A 22,998-nucleotide genomic window follows, 5' to 3' on the forward strand; every position below is an offset into this window, starting at 1 on the left:
ACTGCAGTTTTACAGGGGCGGAATTTAGCTCAGTCGGTTGAGTGCTCGCTTGAGGTGCTTGCGTCGCAGGATCGAACAACCTCAGTGGATCCATTCAACTGATTTGGGGGTTTTTTCGCATTCCAACCAGTGTACCACAACTGATCAAAGACCGTGGTATGTGTTTTCCTGTCTGTGGAAAAGTGCATATAAAAGATCCCTTGCTACAAATAAAACAATAATGTAGCGGTTTTCGTCTGATGACTACGAGTCATAATTACCAAATGTTTGACATTCAATACTGGATGATTAATAAATGAATGTGATCTAGTGGTGTCGTTAAACAAAACAAACACACTTAGGAGTTACGGGTCATAATTACCAAATGTTTAGTTTTATTTAACGACATCACTAGAACACGTTGATTAATTAAAGGGACTGTCCCGAGTTTGCAGCCAAGAAGTTTGTGACTAACGGTAAGTTATGTTTGTTTTGTTTAATGACACCACTAGAAACGTGGATTAATTAAAGGCACTGTCCCGAGTTTGCAGCCAAGAAGTTTGTGACTAACGGTAAGTTATGTTTGTTTTATTTAATGACACGATTGGTACACCAGAGGTCGTGGTATGTGCTAGCCTGTCTGTGGGATAATGCATATAAAAGATCCCTTGCTACTAATGAGCTGGAGGGAGCTGGACAAAAGAATACCGGCTTCCTCCATCTCTTGGGCACTTGGAATCGGAAGAGGAGGACGCAACGACCACACCACCGACGGGAACCCCTGGAACACCAAGAACCGCCTTTGCCTCTCCCCGTATATACACAATTGCTAGTCTCCCCTGGGTTGTCATGCCACGATCAGTAGATATCAGGCCCTTTCTGGGGGCCCTATGAGCAACCTAGGGAGACATCCCAGCATCAACGAGGTCTTAACTGCGAGCTACTCTCGGCCTACAAAAATCCAAACTCATACGTTGCTCCCTACCATTTATTTCTAGAACGGCCATCAAAATTGCGCCAAAATTCCTTCATTAAAATGCGCTTAGTTTAGTTTAATTACGTTTAGTTCTATATATTGATATTTATTTTTATATAGTGATTCGAAACGAATGATAATAACAATACATTTTTTAAATACTTCCAATTTTGAACTATGTTGTTCGTGTCATTATTAAACGTTTTTTCGGTTATCGCTTTTCTCATTCCGGTGTTTCGTAGAACAGCAGTTGGCAAGTGGGTGCTTTAGTATGTCAAGTGGAATTTCATACGAATACAAACTATCGTGTTTTGTGTTTACTTGGTTTCCGGATCCTTATTAGATACTGAGAGGTGAGAAAATATTAGGCGAGAAGAATGATTCATGTAGTCTGCTGCTTGTACAGGTAAGTTTTGAAGTAATTACAATGTCTGTATTGACGAGGTTAGTGCTACCAGTTAGCTGAATAATGGATGATAAAATGTGTTGTTCTGAGGTCGATGACACAGGACAGGGTAACTCTTACTTCTTAGATACAATAACGTAGCGCTGACATCGACACGGTCTTCTGTTGATACGTATTCAAAAGCTTACCGCCCTGTGCAGAGCCGGCTCTGCACAGGACGGTCACGTGACGTGTATGGGTCATTGCAGCCAGCGCTACAGGTTGGACTATACCAATTCAAATCCCATAGGCGACCATGTTAACGTTTGTGTTTAAAAACACTATATGCAATATATCAACCAAACTGTGACCCATAAATATCAGTACTACAACCCCTACCTCAAAGTATTAACTGCAGAAAATGGTACCTTTCATGGCTCATTTTCGGTATAACCAGATGTTTCTGCAACACCCCTAGTTTCGCACAAAATTTTAGTACTTTTTTTTACAGGTACCCCATACATGTTCCAAGCACAAGGCTACTTGACACGGTGGTACTACATCAAATAAAATTGCATACATTTTTAGCCCAGATGAAACTACTTTTTTTTACAACCAACACACTCACATTTATAACCAATCACAGGACTTGTGGTGTTAACTTCTCTATCAAAAGTTCGGTACACCTCGAACTTCGACCCAGCCGGAAATTAATTGGTATAGTGCAACCTATACGGGACGGCGCTACCCAGTGCGTTCGTTATGTGTGCGACTGGTTGTGTTCTGTCAGTTTATATCATCAGTAATGGACATTGCTAACTTTAGACAATAAAAACGTTTGTCTACCGTATATAGACACATCGTTTTTGTAGATCAAATTTAATTCACTATTACTAATAGAGGAGTGATATCTGCATAAAATATGTTTGTCTACCGTATATAGACACATCGTTTTTGTAGATCAAATTTAATTCATTAACTATTACTAATAGAGGAGTGATATCTGCGTAAAATACTGTGTACCATCAATGTCGGGTGTATTGGATATATATCAGAGAGATTGAGAGAGAGAGAGAGAGAGCGCGAGTTCTGCAGCCCCCACCTTCTAGTTAAAACTCTGCTTTTGTGTAATCAATTCAGTTAATGACCTACAACCACCCACCCCTCTGGGAGCACTTGGGCTATTTTGTTGATGATAACTGTTAATTAAATGAAGAAAACAGTGAACAACCATGGAAATCAATATCAATTTATTTACGTACATAATTCTATACACGTTACAATATATCTATATCTATATACATATACATATATACACATCGAATGCTGGACAAGTATAGCTTGAGAGATTAAAGCTCACAATTGTAATTAAAGATATTGTATTCATTTCATCAAACACAATACATACCTGTAGATCTATACCTACACCTATATTTATATCTATATATTTATATCTATATATACATATATACACACACGAAGCATAACAGTATTTAATTAAAGTTATTTAAATTATTTACAAGGTTAATAACTTGCAGCCCGACACGAAAAACCCAGTAGAAAAACCATTTTAAAAGGTAAAAAAAAGTACTGGGAAACGTGTTCTCTCATCGAATGCTGGACAAGTATAGCTTGAGAGATTAAAAGCTCACAATTGTAATTAAAGATATGGTTTAAACAATATTTATTCCTGGTTGCTACACCTCAGTATTCATTTCATCAAACACAATACATACCTGTAGATCTATACCTATACCTATATTTATATCTATATATTTATATCTATACATTTGTATCTATATACATACCTTTAGACCTTTACCGTATAGGGTGTATACTACCAAATCAAATCCCATAGACGACAATAGTAACATATGCGGCTAAAACTCCTACCTGCAACATATCAACCGACATAAACGCCACGGATATAAATACTACCACCCCTTACACTTAAAGTGAATCAGAAAAAAATGGGGGTCAAGCTGCTCGTTTCTGAGATAACGGGTAGCGTCTATGACTACCCTAGTTTCGCACAAAATTTGAGTACTTTTTTTTACAGGTACCCCATACATGTTTCAAGCACAAGGCTACTTGACACATTGGTACTAGATGAAATAAAATTGCACATTTATTTTACCCAGATGAAACTATTATTTTTTACAACCAACACACTCACATTTATAACCAATCACAGGACTTGTGGTGTTCACTTCTCTATCAAAAGTTCGGTGCACCTCGAACTTTGACCCAGCCGGAAGTTATTTGGTATAGTACTACCTATACTGATAACATACATTTTTCAAAAAGTGTCCAGCTATGTGTCTTTATGACAACCAGGATCTGGTGTATTCTGACATAAACTGACAACCTCACTGAAAGTGTTGTTTCTACAGTGCAACCTAATATAATGTACACCTCAAAAAGCATATATATTGCATATAGTTTTGTACAAATGCAATATGTCATATTAAACAACAAAATGTTTTAAAATAAAACTCCTGAAGATATTTACTTTCAGTTGGGTGTGTGTACTCAGGTATATATGTAGAGACAACAAAGATAGTCAGAGTACCTCTACCCCTTTAAAGAATGCCATTAAAACACATGCACTTGATTGACCCCTAGATTATGAAGACCTTAACAGGCACATCAAAGAAATATCAGTATTAAAAAAATACACTGTCTGAGGAAGGAAACACAAACATGACTGTACCTGTATGAAGTAATGACTTAATGTCCTGAACATTAGTGTTGGGAGGAAATCCTGTATGCTGGGTGTGGGTGTCTTCAAGTTACCAGGTGTGGGAATTTCAAATCCATCGGCCATGCTGATTTTCATAATGAACCATCAAAACCATTGGCAGCCACCAATATTCCTGACTATATTTTATTTATAGCCTACTGTAGTTGGAGGTTTTAATAGTTGTGATATCTGGAATAATCATGCAGCTTTAACACATTTATTTTTGATTAATTACTGAAAAAAACTATTTTTAAATGACAAAATTACCCGAACATCTATTTTCTTGCATTATTTTCTAATCCGGATGAATACAATATGTACATTAGATGTATTCCTACAATCTGTAATCCAGCATTTTATTTAGCTAGTAACATTAGGTAATACAGCTTTAACAATAAAATAAATTATCAACTTAATCCAAGGCAGATAATCAAATCTGACAAAAATTGGTTCTGAATCTAGTATAAACTCAAAATGCTTTTCATGAGAGCTAACTAAGTGATTATTAAGAAACAAAAATGATCTGGAGATCTAAGTATATGTTTAACAACCTTATTGTTATGTACAAATAAGAACAGAAGGCACAATAGTGACAACAAATTTAATTATGTTTTTGGTAAAGTTTTTCTTCAAATTTACTTTAAATTTTGCATAAAACTACAAATTTGTCTAAAATATAACTTAGCACCCTATAAATATGTCAAAATGACAATAAAAATCAACTTCTTTACAAATTTGAGTTTTCAGAATTTCATACATAAAAAATTAACAATGTTAATGGAAACTAAAGACATTAACCCACTATTGGCACATGCTATTTTTAATATAAAAATAAATTGCTATTAAAATCTTAGTTCAGGTTGCCTATATATAATACCATATTTAAGAGCAGTTGTATATGGCAAGTCAAATACCATGTAAAAAGAAATTATTGAAATCTTTACAGTATGAATTATCGGCCAAAACCAACTTTTCTTCAGTGCTAACTTTGATTCAAACTCCATTCAGAGCCATGTACAGAGATTATTGTCAAGGTCAAGGTCATTGTGAACTTGCATGATCGAGTGATGGCTAATTAATCAACCAGTATAGTTTAATTAAATAAAATGACAAAATCATAATATTTTTTTATTATGCACTGAATATGTGCTATAGGGTGTATACTACCAAATCAAATCCCATAGACGACAATAGTAACATATGCGGCTAAAACTCCTACCTGCAACGTATCAACCGACATAAACGCCACGGATATAAATACTACCACCCCTTACACTTAAAGTGAATCAGAAAAAAATGGGGGTCAAGCTGCTCGTTTCTGAGATAACGGGTAGCGTCTATGACTACCCTAGTTTCGCACAAAATTTGAGTACTTTTTTTTACAGGTACCCCATACATGTTTCAAGCACAAGGCTACTTGACACATTGGTACTAGATGAAATAAAATTGCACATTTATTTTACCCAGATGAAACTATTATTTTTTACAACCAACACACATTTATAACCAATCACAGGACTTGTGGTTTTCACTTCTCTATCAAAAGTTCGGTGCACCTTGAACTTTGACCCAGCCGGAAGTTATTTGGTATAGTACTACCTATATCTATATCTTTACCTATATATTTATATCAATATCTATATACATCTGTATACATACACACACATAGCATTTAAATTGAAGATATATACCAGTATGTCTTTATTTATAAAAGACAAATCCCATCCCCAGCGACTTTCTGTATTTGGTAGTTGGTCCCGCAAACTCTGATGATGTTGTCTGTTGTGTGTGTCGATGTGTTGGTGTCATTTACTGGTAATGTGGCATGCTCTATTTATGTACTACCTGAGATGTACTAGGTAAACGAAAAATTAAAATAGTACCAAGTGACGTGATTAATGCTGTATTTTTTCCAAATATAATTATGATATATATGAGGATAACCGAGTAATACATAATTAAATTTTCATTAAGACGGGCACTAAATCAAACAGTAAACAAAAAATCAAGATAAATTAAATAATAGGAAATACAGAATAATTTAAAGAAGGGATTGCCACTATACATAGAATACATACATATCCAAAAATATATAATGAATACATTGGTTGGCTGTATATACGCTATAGCTGGTCAGGCTAAATAACATTGTAACAAGTTATGTTGAAAATTTTTAAAGGGACATTCCTGAGTTTGCTGCAATATTTTAAGATGTAATCGACTAATAAAATATTTCTACGATTAAACTTACATATTAAATATATTTTCTTGTTTAGAATATTCAATATTAGTGGCTCTATATTAAATGTGTTTCTGATCGTTCTAATATTTCTACTAGGATAATTATCATTTTATTTGGGGACGAAATCCATTTTCGGATTCTTACAAATTAAGCCGACCAGAAACACATTGATATTCTAAACAAGAAAATATATTTTAAATATTATTGACTGAATTAAAAAATGAACGTATCTTTCGACAATATTTGGCAAGCACTGTTTGGAAATGAAACACTAAACTATATAGACAAATGAGATAAATAAGACTGGGGATACGTCACAGAATACAGAGACTGTTAAACATAAAACAAAAGACACTAAATTGCAAAAACTGATGGTTAATTGTATTCATGTTCATACATAATGGTGTACTTGTGAATCAAAGATTGCCTGTAGTTAATCCCTTAATACATGTGTAAAAATTTTATGTGGCATCATGCTACTGCTTGTGACAACACAAAAGTACGGTAATGAAACAGAAATACATAAAAGAGTAACAAAGACACTACCTTTTAAAGCCGCACACCCTAGTTCCATCCAGCGAAAATAAATTATAATTTGGTTAATCTACAAACCTGTAACACACTAGATCACGTTTTTATCAAATGGAGTGAAAAAGCAGGTTTTATATCGATAAATACCATGGGAATCCCCATGTCTCAATTGCTTGAAATAATTTTGAAAGTTAGTATTCTGATGTCACCGGTAGACGTCGCTCGAAGCACAACAATGCCTACGTCACGACAAATTTCACAGACTTGGGGTGCGTTCGTTTCACCTCTCCTGGACATGTTCCAACTGTTCTGTCCTGGTTGTATCCCCTCTCCAGATATCGTAAGACTTAGCAAAATTATTGGTTTTAAGGGTTTGTAACGTTTTGTATTGAGACACTTACTTGTCTGAACTTTATTGTTACTGAAAATGTTCACGAACTGTGAAGAAAAATCTCACAAATGAACAACAACAAATCGGATGTTGATTGCGCGAACCGTGCACGAGAAAACAAACCGAACTGAAATGATAATGGTCACGTGATATACCAACGTCTGTGACATTGAAATGGAAATATCCCCTCTAAAAATAGATTGGACCTCGCTTGCTTAACGGTTTTTTCTCGACAGAACGTCTTGTGAAAAAATCCAAAAAATGCATTTCGTGGTTTTACAAACATCAGGATTACAAAAAGCACTTCAGGTGAATGGAAATGTGTATTCTAAATAATAAAATGTAAGTAAAGTGCAATTTTATTTGTGAAAAATGGGGTTTAATAGTGAAAAACAACGCCGTAATGGTTAACAAATAGCCGTAACTAGGGTGTGTCCCTTTAAACCTTTTATAAAGAACACGTTTTGAGATCGATAATATATACTTAGAAATGGCCAAAATCGCTTTGTTTGGAATGACATTTCTGGGAGCAGTTCACCGAAAGATATATTTGATAAATTGTGCGCAGTAGAACAATCGTTCAAACAACTCGGGGTTGAAGAAGTATATTTCGTAGAGATTAGCAGACGAGGAAACTTTAAGAAATCTCCCGGGCTTACCTCAAGAGTGTATTGTAAGCAGAGAAATTCCATTAACAGACACCTCAGGAAGAAGTTTGAAAAACATGTGATTGGTCTGAACATCCAATACCCGGCCGAGTTCCACAAAGATGGCGTTCATTTCAGTAAGAAAGGAACCAGAAAGTACTTTTTTAAATTACGGAGAGTGTTTGTGGGTTTCTGAATGACTTGAAATTACGTATAATTTTTTTTTAACAGTAAAGTAATATTTTAAATATCAGAATGTGTTTTGTTGCATTTGTTCTAATTGGGAAAAGTAAATACACGTTTTTATACAGTGTCATCATGAGTTGTCACTATATTAATTATTTTTTTGTTATATATATATATATATATACACGTTATTTATTGATTATTATCTTTATTATTACTGACTCTCCACCCACCCACCCCCATATCTTAGTACACTATACTATAGACCGACCTGTGCAGAACCGCCCTGTGCAGGAACAACCTGTATAGAACCGTTTAATACTCACACACGCACACGTTATACATATAAACATATATATTTTATTGAGTATTATTGTTTTACATATGGTTTTTTTATTATTACTGACTCTCCACCCACCCCCATATCTTAGTACACGTGTAGACAAACGACTGGTAACCGGTCACTGCAGCGTATACTATAGACCGTCCTGTGGAAGACCGCCCTGTGCAGAGCCGGTAAGATTTTGTCTCCTTATGCTTCTGTTCAGCGCTACGAGATGAGGCATATACCCCATGTGTAGCAAAAACAAACTTCAGTGTTCTGTGAAAAAACATTCACACTTTGTTGGAAACACTTACTCGATATCGTTGATATATATATTAAATTAATTGTTGTTGCAAATATAATTAATACAATGCAGATTAACAATTATCAAGACTAAAAGCGTTCTTCGGCAGCCATGACAGATAATACGAGAATCTCGTGAGAACGTGAAATTATCCATACATGAAAATATATATCTACTTTTTGTTTTTATGATATATTTGACGAATGTTTTTTTTTTTTTTTAATGTTTTAAAACTTAAACTTAATAGTTTGTCTAAAATTATGAAAAATAAAAACATTCCGACATTTAAACTGCATTGTCTGCTCGCGGAACTTTTTTGACAGGTCAAGGTAAGTAAACCAGTTTTTATTTTAATGTGGAGAAGCATTGTAATAATATAGATTTTTTTTTTTTTTTTTTTTTGCATGACGTCACTTTACATCTCTTTACAAGAACAATAAACTGGGTGAATGACATTTCCGTTTTAAGAAACATGTAGAATTTTTTTTATTTTTTTTTAACATTACTAATGCACTTCACTCTGAAGAAAATCTTGTGATTAAAAAAACTGTACTATTTACGAAATATGGATTTCAGGTGACATTACTGTAGGATATTTATTGTCTACAAAGCCAATATAAGGGTGCGAAAAGTGACCATCGTCGACCGTAGTTGTTTTTAAAGTACTTACAGTGCTGGCCGTTTGCTAGTAGTGTAGTGGTAGACTGTCATTTTAATATTAGTGTGTATTTTGTGCATTATTGTAGTGGCTTATCTCAGATCTGAGATGAAGAACTGTAAATAATATTAACTTTGTGCTAGTAGTTTAGTCTTGGACTTTAATTAATCAATTTATTGTTATTATTAGCGCTGTATTACCATTAGTGATCGCCAAATATTCCTCATGAGCTCATCTCGGACAGTATATGGTTTTAAAATACCTACAGTTAATAAATAGTTTTAGGTAATTAAAAAACAAATATATATATATTACTCGATGCTGTTTCTGCTGTGCTCCGAAGAAGATAGCAGAGAAAACTACTTACAACCAACATGGTTGTCAAGGGATAAAAATAGCCAGACGATATTGTACATTGCGAATTTTAAGGGCTTAGCAATACATAAGACATCTTTATGGCGCCTGATGCCTATCAGTCGTGAAGAAACTTAAATATGTATACAACTACAACTTTATTTGAACGAAACAGGCGATAATATTGCCGGGAAACGTGTCGCTGTGATCTGTGGCGGCGCTGCTACGAAGAAATAGCATCCATATCCCGTAACGGTAACCGAGACGTAGGCGAAAGTTTCCGTTACAATACCGTAACTAGGTAACTCTACTAACTGACACACTGTCACTGAGGCCGAGGGTTTAATAAATTAATGCTGGCCATTTCATAACAAACGTTACAAAGTCATTTGACATTTCATTATTCATAGTACCATTGGCATAGTTTATGGTCATTTCGTACCATAGTCGTTTCGTACCATAGTGCTTTGGTCATTTTGTATCGTACCATCATACAATTTCGATTGACATATGTTTTCGATACTTTGTAACTGCATGTATCGCGAGATTATGCAAGATATTACGTCACTATCAGCCTGAACATAAACAACGAAGTGTCTTTTTTCCTCACAATATTAAAAATGCTTCAAGTCAAGCTGCCAACTTTATGTTTTAATTATAATACCATATATAGTGTGCATGTTATCAGTTTTTCGTAATGCAATATTTTGGTACTAATGAAATGCCTCACATAGCGAAATCCAGGTATCACAAATCCCTGCAAAGTTATCGTCTGCAACACTGACATCTGACCTGCCAAAGTTAGACGATATACTACGTGATCATTAAACTGAACAATAAAATTTATGGAAGGATGTTTGGGTTACCTCATGTCATTCACAGCAAAGTTCTTTTCGGTAATTTCTGCTATGGGCATGTTTACATGTACATTTGCATTTACTACAAACAAAGGTGGTTTATGGGAATTAGATTTTTTGAAAATATATAGTTCTGACAATCTGAATTTTGGTGTCATTGATACGTACAACAAGAGGATTAGACATTAGCCTATGATGAAAGAAAGAAAGAAATGTTTTATTTAACGACACACTCAACACATTTTTATTTACGGTTATATGGCGTCAGACATATGGTTAAGGACCACACAGATTTTGAGAGGAAACCCGCTGTCGCCACATAGTTAGCCTATGATGAAAACATAATATAAATATGTTTTAAGTGAACACAGTCTACTGGTCTGAAGATTATTCAATATTTTTTACAAGTTACAAACATTTTATGATTTTGTTTTCAAATGAAGATTTTGATGTAAATTATTGAACCTTCACTGCCATAACAAGGACAAAAATAGACAGCCAATGAAAGTATCGAAAACATATGACGTTTGTGAAAATATAGCGGTAACACCTGTATGACTTAGCAGCTAGTGTTTATGGAGAAAAATTTGGCATTCATGGGAAATTATCACTTTTTTTTCACAATAATGTGACTTGAGAAAGGTAAAGTATTATTGTATGTACGAAGTATTGTTTTTATTATATTTTAATTTTTTGCTTATCGTATCGAAAACATGACGCCAGGATACCATAACCATTTCGTACCATCCATAGCCATTTCGTATCTGCTTTTTACCATCTCGTACCATAATATTTGGTCGTTTCATACCATAGTCATTTCGTACTCATTATCTTATTTTTGTCATGGTATGCCACTTCTTATTTTTATTGTTGACGAATAAACGTTGACATGTAAACATGCCTTGTAAAGTGAGCAACGGTTTAAATGAATAAGAGAAGTAAATTAACGATGAAATGTGTTTCAGTGGCCATTAACCCTATTGAATTCACTTAAAGGAATGATAAAGCAAGGCTTTTGGACTGGTATGCATATTCAACGATACATAATGCACATTATTGCCTAATATCAACAAGTATAATCATATAGTTAATTAATAAAACGGTTAAATGTAACAGCTATTATATATATAATGGGCACAGCCATTTTGTACCATTCCAGTGAATACGCCCTCTGGCGAGCTGGTGGTTACGTAATACCTAATGTGTCACATCAGGAATTAGTCTCTGTAATGAAGAAACAAAACATGCCTGATTTTTGCGGATGCATCGCAATGTTCTGTAGCAACATGTACATGTATATGTGGTTTATTTTTCAATACTAAATAAACCACCATTGTCAAAGTGTTGAAATAACTGTAGTGCTTTTCCTAGAAATTTGGCAAGGCATGGTAGACCAAACACATTTGGGGCATTTTCACCATTTTCGGGGCACTTGTTTTTCATTAAAAATACACAAAAATTAATTGAAATAAACATTACAGTAATTTATGTGCTTGCTTTAATAAATGAATGGCAAAAGATGTATAAAAGTTTTTTGTATATTAATTAATAATACTTTTTTAGGTGTTTTATAAAGGCAATTTTAGAATTAATTAGTGAAAAAGGCTTGTTTAATCTCAGGGCAGCATGGTGCTGATTAAGGCAAGATGGTGCTAGACTATTGAGGCATGGTGCTGCACCATGCTAAAACAAGCTAGGGAAAACATTATGTTTTGTACATAAATTAACCCACGTACTGAAATAATAGTTGGGAGTGTTTTCCACACTTACTACATCCCTCTGGACTAAATATTACAGTATATATACAAGAAAACTAATTTTAACTAAATTAAAAATCTCACGATATATTGAATTTAATGTTTATATTTTAATGATATATATACATTAGGTTATGTCTGTCAATAATGACACGAAAAACGTTGTTATTTCTACACTACAGCTGAGTTATTTTGTTTAACAACACCACTAGAGCATATTGATTTATTAATCATCGGCTAATGGATCACAAATATATTTGGGTGTTTTTTGACTCGTAGTCTTGGAGAAAAAACCTGCTGCACACGCTCACCTGAGGTATGTGCCTCTTAGGATTATTTGTTGGTTTATCCCCATGCCAACCAGTGCATCATGACTGCTATATATATATATACGGCCATGGTGTGTTATCTAACCTTCTACAGGTATGTTATATTTATCAGGGATGTGAATTCTGCTTGGATCAGCTGTTTTCCTCTCATGGAACATTGCGTTTCCTTGCATTTTAATCATCCTTTCCTCCAAAATGTGTCAGATGGCACAGATTTTAACCTAGGAATTAAAGAATTTCCGAGAGCCCTCTAGATTTCCTCATTTTTTTATAGTTCATCAGTTCCCACCCCTGATTTACACATCCCAAACAAAATGGCAGAATTTTATATGTAACCTTTTTGTCTTAACCATCTAAATTATTAACAACTATGTTTGTTTGGGTTTTTGTGTTTGGCGGGTGGTGTTATTTTTTTTTTTGGGGGGGGGGGGGGTTCTGTCTGTTAAATTGTACATGTATATATTTTTGGGGTTATCTATCAATTAGCCATTACTAACGAGAAATTTAAAGCCATAGCTCAAAATTCCCCCCCCCCACTCCCTGTTTTGGATAAAACTCTTTGGCGAAGAGCATGGAGCGAGTGCTTTACCACTGGGCTACATCCTGCTCCCGAGTTCTTTCATGGAAGCATACAAAAAATTACCCACCCACACAGACACACACACACACACACACACACACACACACACACACACACACACACACACACACACAGACACAGACACACACACACACACACACACACACACACATACATACATACACACACACACAGACACACACACAGACACACACACACAGACACACACACACACACACACACACACACACACAGACACACACACACACACACACACACACGTGGTGTTTTCCCATGGGATTTAACAAGGGCTTAGACAACACTTATTTTGGGGGCATTTTTACCATTTTTAGGAGAGATATCAGCTGAGTCACAAGTAATGTTTTCCTCGGCTGATAGGGGGCGGAACGTAGCTCAGTGGTACAGCGCTAAGATCGATTCCCGTCGGTGGGCCCATTGGGCTAGTTCTTATTCCAGCCAGTGCTCCACAACTGGTGTAACAAAGGCTGTGGTATGTACTGTCCTGCTTGTGGGATGGTGCATATAAAAGATCCCTTGTTGCTAATAAAAAAGAGTAGCCCATCAAGTGGCGACATTGTGTGTTTTCTCTCTCAATATCTGTGTGGTCCATAACCATATGTCCGACGCCATATAACCATAAATAAAATGTGTCGAATATGTCGCTAAATAAAACATCTTCCTTCCTTCCTTCCTTCCTTCCTTCCTTCCTTCCTCGGCTGATGGCTCTCGTGCATGGTAGGGTTAAAGGGACAGACCCCAGTTTCAACCCGTGAAAATTAATACTACGTTTAGTTAATCTACAAACCTGTAACACATTTGGATAAAGCTACAATTGAGCAAAACAAAAGTCTGTGACTTTGAAAAATTGGTGAAATACCTTCTAAAAATAGACCAAAAATTGACTCCATAACTGTTACTTCTCAGACGCACGTTTGTTTATGAAAATATGAGAAATTGTTTCTTTTTTGGTATTAAAAACACCAGGATGACCAAAAACACTTCAAATGTACGGAAATTGATAATCTAAATCATAAAATCTAAGTAAAGTATGATTTCAGTCACCAAAAATGGCTATAATAGTAAAAAATATGCTTTAGATTTTAAAAACTATGGCATGTCCCTTTAATGGATAAAGTTGGAGAATGCTCTAGGAAGTGTGAATGCATTAAAAATATAATTAACAGTTTAGTTTTTTGTTTTGTTTTTTAATTTATATTTGTTTTCACTCCAGTCACTGAAATACAACATTAAAGGCTGTGGTATGTGCTATCCTGTCTGTGAGATGGTGCATATAAAAGATCTCTTGCTACTAATGGAAAAATGTAGCATATTTCCTTTCTAAGATTATATGTAAAAACAATTACCAGATGTTTGACATCCAATAGCCAATGATTAATAAATCAATGTGCTCTAGTGGCATCATTAAACAAAACAAACCTGTTTTTTCCCAATAGCCGATGATTAATAAATAAATGTGCTCTATAGTAACATTGTTAAACAAAACAAACTTTAACCTTTTTATTTTGTCTTTTTTTATTATTATTATACAACAACAATTTACATTTAATGTATGAAAACATTTCACTGACTGCATGCCTGTATGGGGATTGTGAATTATTGTCATGAATCCACACTTCCTCATTCATTCCCCACTACATGTCAGGGCTTCTAGATTATGGTAGTCCCACTCCCATGGCTAGTGATATTCAGTGTTGGGCTAGCAAATAACTACTATTGCCATGCCCGACATTGCTTCTAGATTATGGTAGCCCCACTCCCATGGTTAATGATATTCAGTGGTGGGCTAGTAAATAACTTCTATTGCCATGCCCGACATTGCTTCTGGATTATGGTAGTCCCACTCCCATGGCTAGTGATATTCAGTGTTGGGCTAGCAAATAACTACTATTGCCATGCCCGACATTGCTTCTAGATTATGGTAGCCCCACTCCCATGGTTAATGATATTCAGTGGTGGGCTAGTAAATAACTACTATTGCCATGCCCCCCATTGCTTCTAGATTATGGTAGCCCCACTCCCATGGCTAGTGATATTCAGTGCTGAGCTAGTAAATAACTACTATTGCCATGCCCAACAGGGCTTCTGGATTATGGTAGCCCCACTCCCATGGCTAGTGGTATTCAGTGTTGGGCTAGTAAATAACTACTATTGCCATGCCAGACAGGGCTTCTAGATTATGGTAGCCCCATTCCCATGGCTAGTGGTATTCAGTGTTGGGCTAGTAAATAACTACTATTGCCATGCCAGACAGGGCTTCTAGATTATGGTAGCCCCACTCCCATGGCTAGTGGTATTCAGTGTTGGGCTAGTAAATAACTACTATTGCCATGCCCAACAGGGCTTCTGGATTATGGTAGCCCCACTCCCATAGCTGGTGATATTCAGTGTTGGGCTAGTAAATAACTACTATTGCCATGCCCAACAGGGCTTCTGGATTATGGTAGCCCCACTCCCATGGCTAGTGATATTCAATGTTGGGCTAGTAAATAACTACTATTGCCATGCCCAACAGGGCTTCTGGATTATGGTAGACCCACTCCCATGGCTAGTGGTATTCAGTGTTGGGCTAGTAAATAACTACTATTGCCATGCCAGACAGGGCTTCTAGATTATGGTAGCCCCACTCCCATGGCTAGTGGTATTCAGTGTTGGGCTAGTAAATAACTACTATTGCCATGCCCAACAGGGCTTCTGGATTATGGTAGTCCCACTCCCATGGCTAGTGATATTCAGTGTTGGGCTAGTAAATAACTACTATTGCCATGCCCACCAGGGCTTCTGGATTATGGTAGTCCCACTCCCATGGCTAGTGATATTCAGTGTTGGGCTAGTAAATAACTTCTCTTGCCATGCCTGACGGGGCTTCTGGATTATGGTAGCCCCACTCCCATAGCTGGTGGTATTCAGTGTTGGGCTAGTAAATAACTACTATTGCCATGCCCACCAGGGCTTCTGGATTATGGTAGCCCCACTCCCATAGCTAGTGATATTCAGTGTTGGGCTAGTAAATAACTACTATTGCCATGCCTGACGGGGCTTCTGGATTATGGTAACCCCATTCCCATAGCTAGTGGTATTCAGTGCTGAGCTAGTAAATAACTACTATTGCCATGCCAGACAGGGCTTCTAGATTATGGTAGCCCCACTTCCATGGCTAGTGGTATTCAGTGTTGGGCTAGTAAATAACTACTATTGCCATGCCAGACGGGGCTTCTGGATTATGGTAGACCCACTCCCATGGCTAGTGGTATTCAGTGTTGGGCTAGTAAATAACTACTATTGCCATGCCAGACAGGGCTTCTAGATTATGGTAGCCCCACTCCCATGGCTAGTGGTATTCAATGTTGGGCTAGTAAATAACTTCTCTTGCCATGCCTAATGGCTAGTGGAATTGTTTTGGGTCATATGTTGCAGTTACGTCTTATTTTGTAAATATGAATATCCTGACCCCAACCCCCAATGTTAGTATTTGTAAGCTCTATCTCACTCTTGAGGTGACATATCCAATTATTACTATTATTTAGTAAAATTGTATTAACTTAAAGTAAAGTAGGGCTAGTGAATTTTCATTCGTGGCTAGTATATTTTTTAAATCACTGATCCTATGGCTAGTGGATTTTAGAAAAATGCTAGAAGTCCTGCATGTACCAACCCCTTGCTGATTTCGATGCTTGTTTCAACTAGTCCTATCACAGAAATGAGCATATTTACACACAGTTTTGGGACGTGTCCGCAACTATAAAACGTCCTGACCTATTGTGCTTTCATGTAGTTTATCGACGACCGAGTATTATTGATTTATTTCCCAAAGCCAGCATAGCTATAGACATAAAACAGACAAGAATATCACAATAACAAAAAAGAGTGTTCAATTCATGAGTGAATGAATGTTTGTTTAATAACACCCGGCACCAAGAAGAGTACGTTAAGATATTCCAGTGCCAACAAGTGAATCCCAGGCAGGTAATTTTATTGTGTTTAATGGGGCACTTTAAGGATTGAGTACTGGCCGTGTACTTTGAATTATAAAGATGCTTTCATGCTGTGAAACCTATGCTGTGATCCATATCCTGCAGGTGGTGCATAACACAATACGTTGAATCATTGAACGAGTTATTGAGGCATAGAAATAAGAATATAGCTAACATTCCATTAACGCGGTAAGCGGATGCGACATGCGTGATGCGGCAAAAATAGAACTGCATGTAGACGCGTAGAACGAAACTTTTGGGTATGGCGCTATGGAATTGAATGCAACCACAGTCAACGAGGGGTATGCGGGGGCCTCCCCCAGAAAGAAAATGGGTTACGTTTAGGGTTAGGGGTAAGAAAATCATACAGTAATGATAAGAATAATTAATTTTGTCAAAAAGTTAACTTTAATTTTTTTTTTTTTTTAAATCTGCCAAACATTTGGGTATAGTGCCATACCTGTTTTAACAAAAACTCTGCTTGCTGCTAATCAAAAAAGAGTAGCTCATGAAGTGGCGACAGTGGGTTTCCTCTCTCAATATCTACATGTATGTGGTCCTTAACTATATGTCCGATGCCATATAACCCTAAATAAAATGTGTTTAGTGTGTTGTTAAATAAAACATTTCTCTCCCGGTTAAAGGGCCATTCCTGAGTTTGCTGCATTGTAAGATGTTTCCGACTAATAAAATATTTCTACGATTAAACTTACATATTAAAGGGCCATTCCTGAGTTTGCTGCATTGTAAGATGTTTCCGAGTAATAAAATATTTCTACGATTAAACTTACATATTAAAGGGCCATTCCTGAGTTTGCTGCATTGTAAGATGTTTCCGACTAATAAAATATTTCTACGATTAAACTTAAATATTAAATGTATTTTCTTATTTAGAATATCAGTGTCTGTATATTCAATGTGTTTCTGGTCGTCTTAATGTTTGTAAGAAGCCCAAACTGGATTTTGTCTTCAAATAATTTCGTACATACGAAAAAACTGTTTTTAGGAAAAAAATGAAATTTAACCTAGTGCAAATATTAGGACTATCAGAAACACGTTTAATATACAGCCACTAATATTTTATGTACAAAAATGTATTTAATATGTAATTATAATTGTTAAAAAGTCTGTTAGTTGACAGCATCTTTAAAATAGCAACAAACTCGGGAATGTCCCTTTAATTCACATTAAAAAAGACGTCACTGTACTCTTGAACAGACAACAAAAAACCTGTTGTGCTCAAATTAGTGTGATCTAAAACCCTGATAGGGTCTTTTCAGCACACCCTCCCCCACCCCCTCCTCCTCCCCACCTCCCTCCTCCCCACCACCACCACCACATGGGCCTGATTTGATTGTTGACACCAATGCTTTAGTTTATACAACATTTCTCAATGTCGAGTCCAGCTGTGAAGTATTGAAGCAAGACATCTGGCTTTGCGTGTCCACACATGACGGTTCTCTTTGTTAATAATGAATGCTGGTGACCGCATTACAGCCAGTAATTAATGTGGTGACCCAGACCGGCCTCAGTGGTGCCGTGGTGAAGACATAGGAAGCCATAGGAAGCCATAGGACATAAGACTAGTAGGTATAGGGTTTGTATTACAGGGCAAGTCTTCGCGACTCGGTGGGTAGGTGTAAAACCACTACACCCTCTTTTCTCTCACTAACCACTAACCCACTGGTAGAGTTCTTAATGGCTCAATGGGTAGGTGTAAGACCACTACACCCTCTTCTCTCTCACTAACCACTAACCCACTGGTAGAGTTCTTAATGGCTCAATGGGTGGGTGTAAGACCACTACGCCCTCTTTTCTCTCACTAACCACTAACCCACTGTCCTGAACAGACAGCCCAGATAGCTGAGGTGTGTGCCCAGGAAAGTGTGCTTGAGCCTTAATTGGATGTAAGCACAAAAATAAGTTGAAATGAAAATGAACGGTAAATCAGAAACAGCTAAGTCTGTGCTGGTTACTAATAACAAAGGATTGAACTAACGTTAAAGGGACATATCCTAGTTTTTAAACACTATGGCATATTGTTTACTATTAGAGCCGGTTTTGATAACTGTAATCATACTTTACTTAGATTTTATTGTTTAGATTATTCATTTCCGTACATTCGAAGTGTTTTTGGTCATCCTGGTGTTTTTAACATCACAAAATGCATTTCTCATATTTTTAAAAACGCACATGTGTCTGAGAGGTAACAGTTATGGAGTCAAGTTTTAATCTATTTTTAGAGGGTATTTCACCATTTCCAAGTCACAGACTCACGTTTCACTCAGTAATTTTCACATATAGTCTTAGAGAGGAAACCTGCCACATTTTTCCTTTAATAGCAAAGGATCTTTTATATGCACCATCCCACAGACACGATAGCACATACCACGCCTTTAATATATCAATCGTCATTATCGTGGTACACTGGCTGGAACGAGAAATAGCCGAATGTGTCCACTGACAGGGATCAATTCCAGACCGACCACACATTTTTCCATTAGTAGCAAGGAGATCTTTTATATGCAGCATTTCACAGACAGGATAGCACATACCACAGCCTTTGTTACAGAAGTTAAGCATGTCACTGGCAGTCAGTCCCATGGTACTAACATAAAGCATATTTCTCGCTCTAGCCAGTGCACCATGATTAGTATATCAAAGGTCTTGGTATGTGCTATCTTATCTGGGATGGTGCATATATAAAAGATTCCTTGCTACTAATGGAAAAATGTAGCAGGTTTCCTCTCTAAGACTTTAAGTCAGAATTAACAAATAGTTGATGATTAACAAATCGATGTGTTTTAGTAGTGTTGTTAAAGTTTGTTTTGTTTAACAAAACCACTAGAGCACATTGATTCATTAATCATCGGCTATTGGATGTCAAACTTTTGGTAATTCCAACACGTAGTCATCAGAGGAAACCTGCTACATTTTTCCATTAACAGCAACGAATGTGATATATACACTTTTCCACATGCAGGATAGCACATACATGATACCAAGACAAAACAAACTTTCAATCCCACATTACATTGGTGTATTTTCACAGAATACAGGCTGCTGCATACAATCATGTAAGTCCAATAGTGAATTAAATTTGGTTTCCAAATACCATGTGTTCCCTTTAAGGGACAGACCCTAGTTTTTAAAAAAAACTACAGCATATCTGTTTCACTGTTAGAGCCATTTATGATCACTGAAATCAAACATTACTTATATTGTATTATTTAGATTATCCATTTCTGTAGAACCTAAGTGTTTCTGGTCATCCCGGTATTTCTAATACCAAACAAATGCAAGTTTCATATTTTTTAAAAACTGCACGTGTGTCTGAGAAGTAGCGGTTATTGATTTGAGTTCTAGTCTATTTTTTAAATTTTAAGGATAATTTCAGGTTTCAACGTCACAGACTCTTCTTTCACTCAATTGTAACTTTATCCAAATGAACCGGCCTCGGTGGCGTCATAGCAGGCCATCGGTCTACAGGCTGGTAGGTACTGGGTTTGGATCCCAGTCGAGGGATGCCGACTCCAAACCCTGAGTGAGTGCTCCCCAAGGCTCAATGGGTAGGTGTAAACCACTAGCACCGACCAGTGATCCATATCTAGTTCAACAAAGGCCATGGTTTGTGCTATCCTGCCTGTGGGAAGCGCAAATAAAAGATCCCTTGCTGCTAATCGGAAGAGTAGCCCATGTAGTGGTGACAGCGGGTTTGCTGTAAAAATCTGTGTGGTCCTTGACCATATGTCTGACGCCATATAATCGTAAATAAAATGTGTTGAGTGCGTCGTTAAATAAAACACTTCTTTCTTTTTATCCAAATGAGTTACAGGTTTGTAAATTAATTAAACTTAGTGTCCATTTTGTACGGGTTAAAAACTAGGGTCTGGGTCTTTAGTGGTTTCTTTGGTGTAATTTAAAATGAATGAGCTTCGTCTCTGAATAAAGCATGGAAATAAATAGATAAAACATTAATTTAAATTAATGATTGTTATTTGTGGATAAAGTGTTACAATCAGTAAAGAAAATATTTTATTACCGTATATAACATTTAGTGAAAAATCAGGCACTCTGTGATTATTTCACTCTAAAATGTGTTATCGTCACTGTAGAAAGTGTTATCTTCACTGTAAGAAAGCCGGAACTATTTTGCTGCTGGCATTTAAAAATAAAGGTAAATTGCCAAAAGTTATATAATAAATAGAAAATTTCATGTTTTTTGTCAAATATGATTTATATCTCATCTTGTGAAGTTTGAAATCATATCACAATTGTCATGCAAGCTATGATTGCAAACTTCACTCGAAAGCATACAAATAAAACATAAATTAAAATTAATGAGTTTTATTTGTGGATAAAGTGTGACAGTCGGTAAATAAAACAAATAAATTAAAATTAATAAGTTTTATTTGTGGATAAAGTGTGACAGTCAGTAAATAAAACAAATAAATTAAAATTAATGAGTTTTATTTGTGGATAAAGTGTGACAGTCAGTAAATAAAACATAAATTAAAATGAATTGGTTTTATTTGTGGGTAAAGTGTGACAGTCAGTAAATAAAACAAATAAATTAAAATGAATGAGTTTTATTTGTGGGTAAAGTGTGACAGTCAGTAAATAAAACAAATAAATTAAAATGAATGAGTTTTATTTGTGGGTAAAGTGTGACAGTCAGTAAATAAAACAAATAAATTAAAATGAATGAGTTTTATTTGTGGGTAAAGTGTGACTCAGTAAATAAAACAAATAAATTAAAATGAATGAGTTTTATTTGTGGGTAAAGCATGGCAATCAATAAATTTAATGGGTTTTTTTTTTTTTTTTACTGACACTTCAAGAGCACATTGATTTATTAATCATCAGCTATTGGATGTCAAACATTTGGTAATTCTGTAAGTGGTCTTTAGCGAGAAAACCCTCTTAGAGAGGAAACCTGCTACATTTCTCCATTAGTAGCATGGGATCTTTTATATGCACCATTCCATAATCCCACAGACAGGATAGCACATACCATAGACCTTGATACGGTACACAGTTTGTGATGCACTGGCTGGAGGTAATCAATAAATAAAATGTATAATAAAACTAATGAGGTGTTTTATTTTATTTCAGCCCTTGTCTTGTGCGGTGTTGAGAATAATGATGAGCAGGAGTTGACGAGTCTTTTGTCACGGAAACCATTTGAACTTGGCTATGAAGCGCTACTGGCTTCTGTATGGATGTCTTCTTCTTGTAGTGCTTTTCTCCTTCATCTGGTACTCAATGGTCACTCTACAGCAGGCTTCACGTAAGCTGTGAAACAATTACCCTCCAATTAATCCTCAGTTAACCTCCAATTCATCCAAGTAATCTCCAATTAACCTCTAATTCATCTCCAATTAACCTCTAATTATTCTTCAATTATTCTGCAATTAACCTCCAATTAATCTCCGATTAACCTCCCAATTAATTTGCAATTAATCTCCAATTAACCGCCAATTAACCTCCAGTTATTCTTCAGTTAACCACCAATTAACCTCTAATCTCCAATTAACCTGCAATTAATCTCCAATTAAAGATTGTCTGTTGTTTCTTTTACATTCATCGAGGTATGAACAAACAAAAAAATCATCCACAAATTGTGTGAATCAGCGTATGTATTGAACAAATTAATTCTCACTTGAGGATTGTCTGTCCTGTCATGGGCAGAACTCTGGCGAAGTCGGAGGTTGTGCCCATGGCAGGCATGGTTGAACAGT

At 36.0% G+C, this 22,998-nt stretch overlaps 1 protein-coding gene across 1 annotated transcript in view; it reads left to right on the plus strand.

The window, feature by feature from the left end:
• The first annotated feature begins 1,275 nt into the window (after window positions 1–1,275).
• LOC121373390 (glycoprotein-N-acetylgalactosamine 3-beta-galactosyltransferase 1-like) overlaps window positions 1,276–22,998 on the plus strand; it is a 37,208-nt gene continuing 15,485 nt past the window's right edge. The window contains exons 1-2 of the mRNA XM_041500026.1: window positions 1,276–1,361; window positions 22,373–22,547. Coding sequence (XP_041355960.1) covers window positions 22,454–22,547 — 94 coding nt within the window. The 5' untranslated portion in view covers window positions 1,276–1,361; window positions 22,373–22,453. The remainder of the gene's footprint in view (window positions 1,362–22,372; window positions 22,548–22,998) is intronic.

This window comes from Gigantopelta aegis, chromosome 5, assembly GCF_016097555.1.
Source record: "Gigantopelta aegis isolate Gae_Host chromosome 5, Gae_host_genome, whole genome shotgun sequence".
Classification (NCBI taxonomy): Eukaryota; Metazoa; Mollusca; class Gastropoda; order Neomphalida; family Peltospiridae; genus Gigantopelta; species Gigantopelta aegis.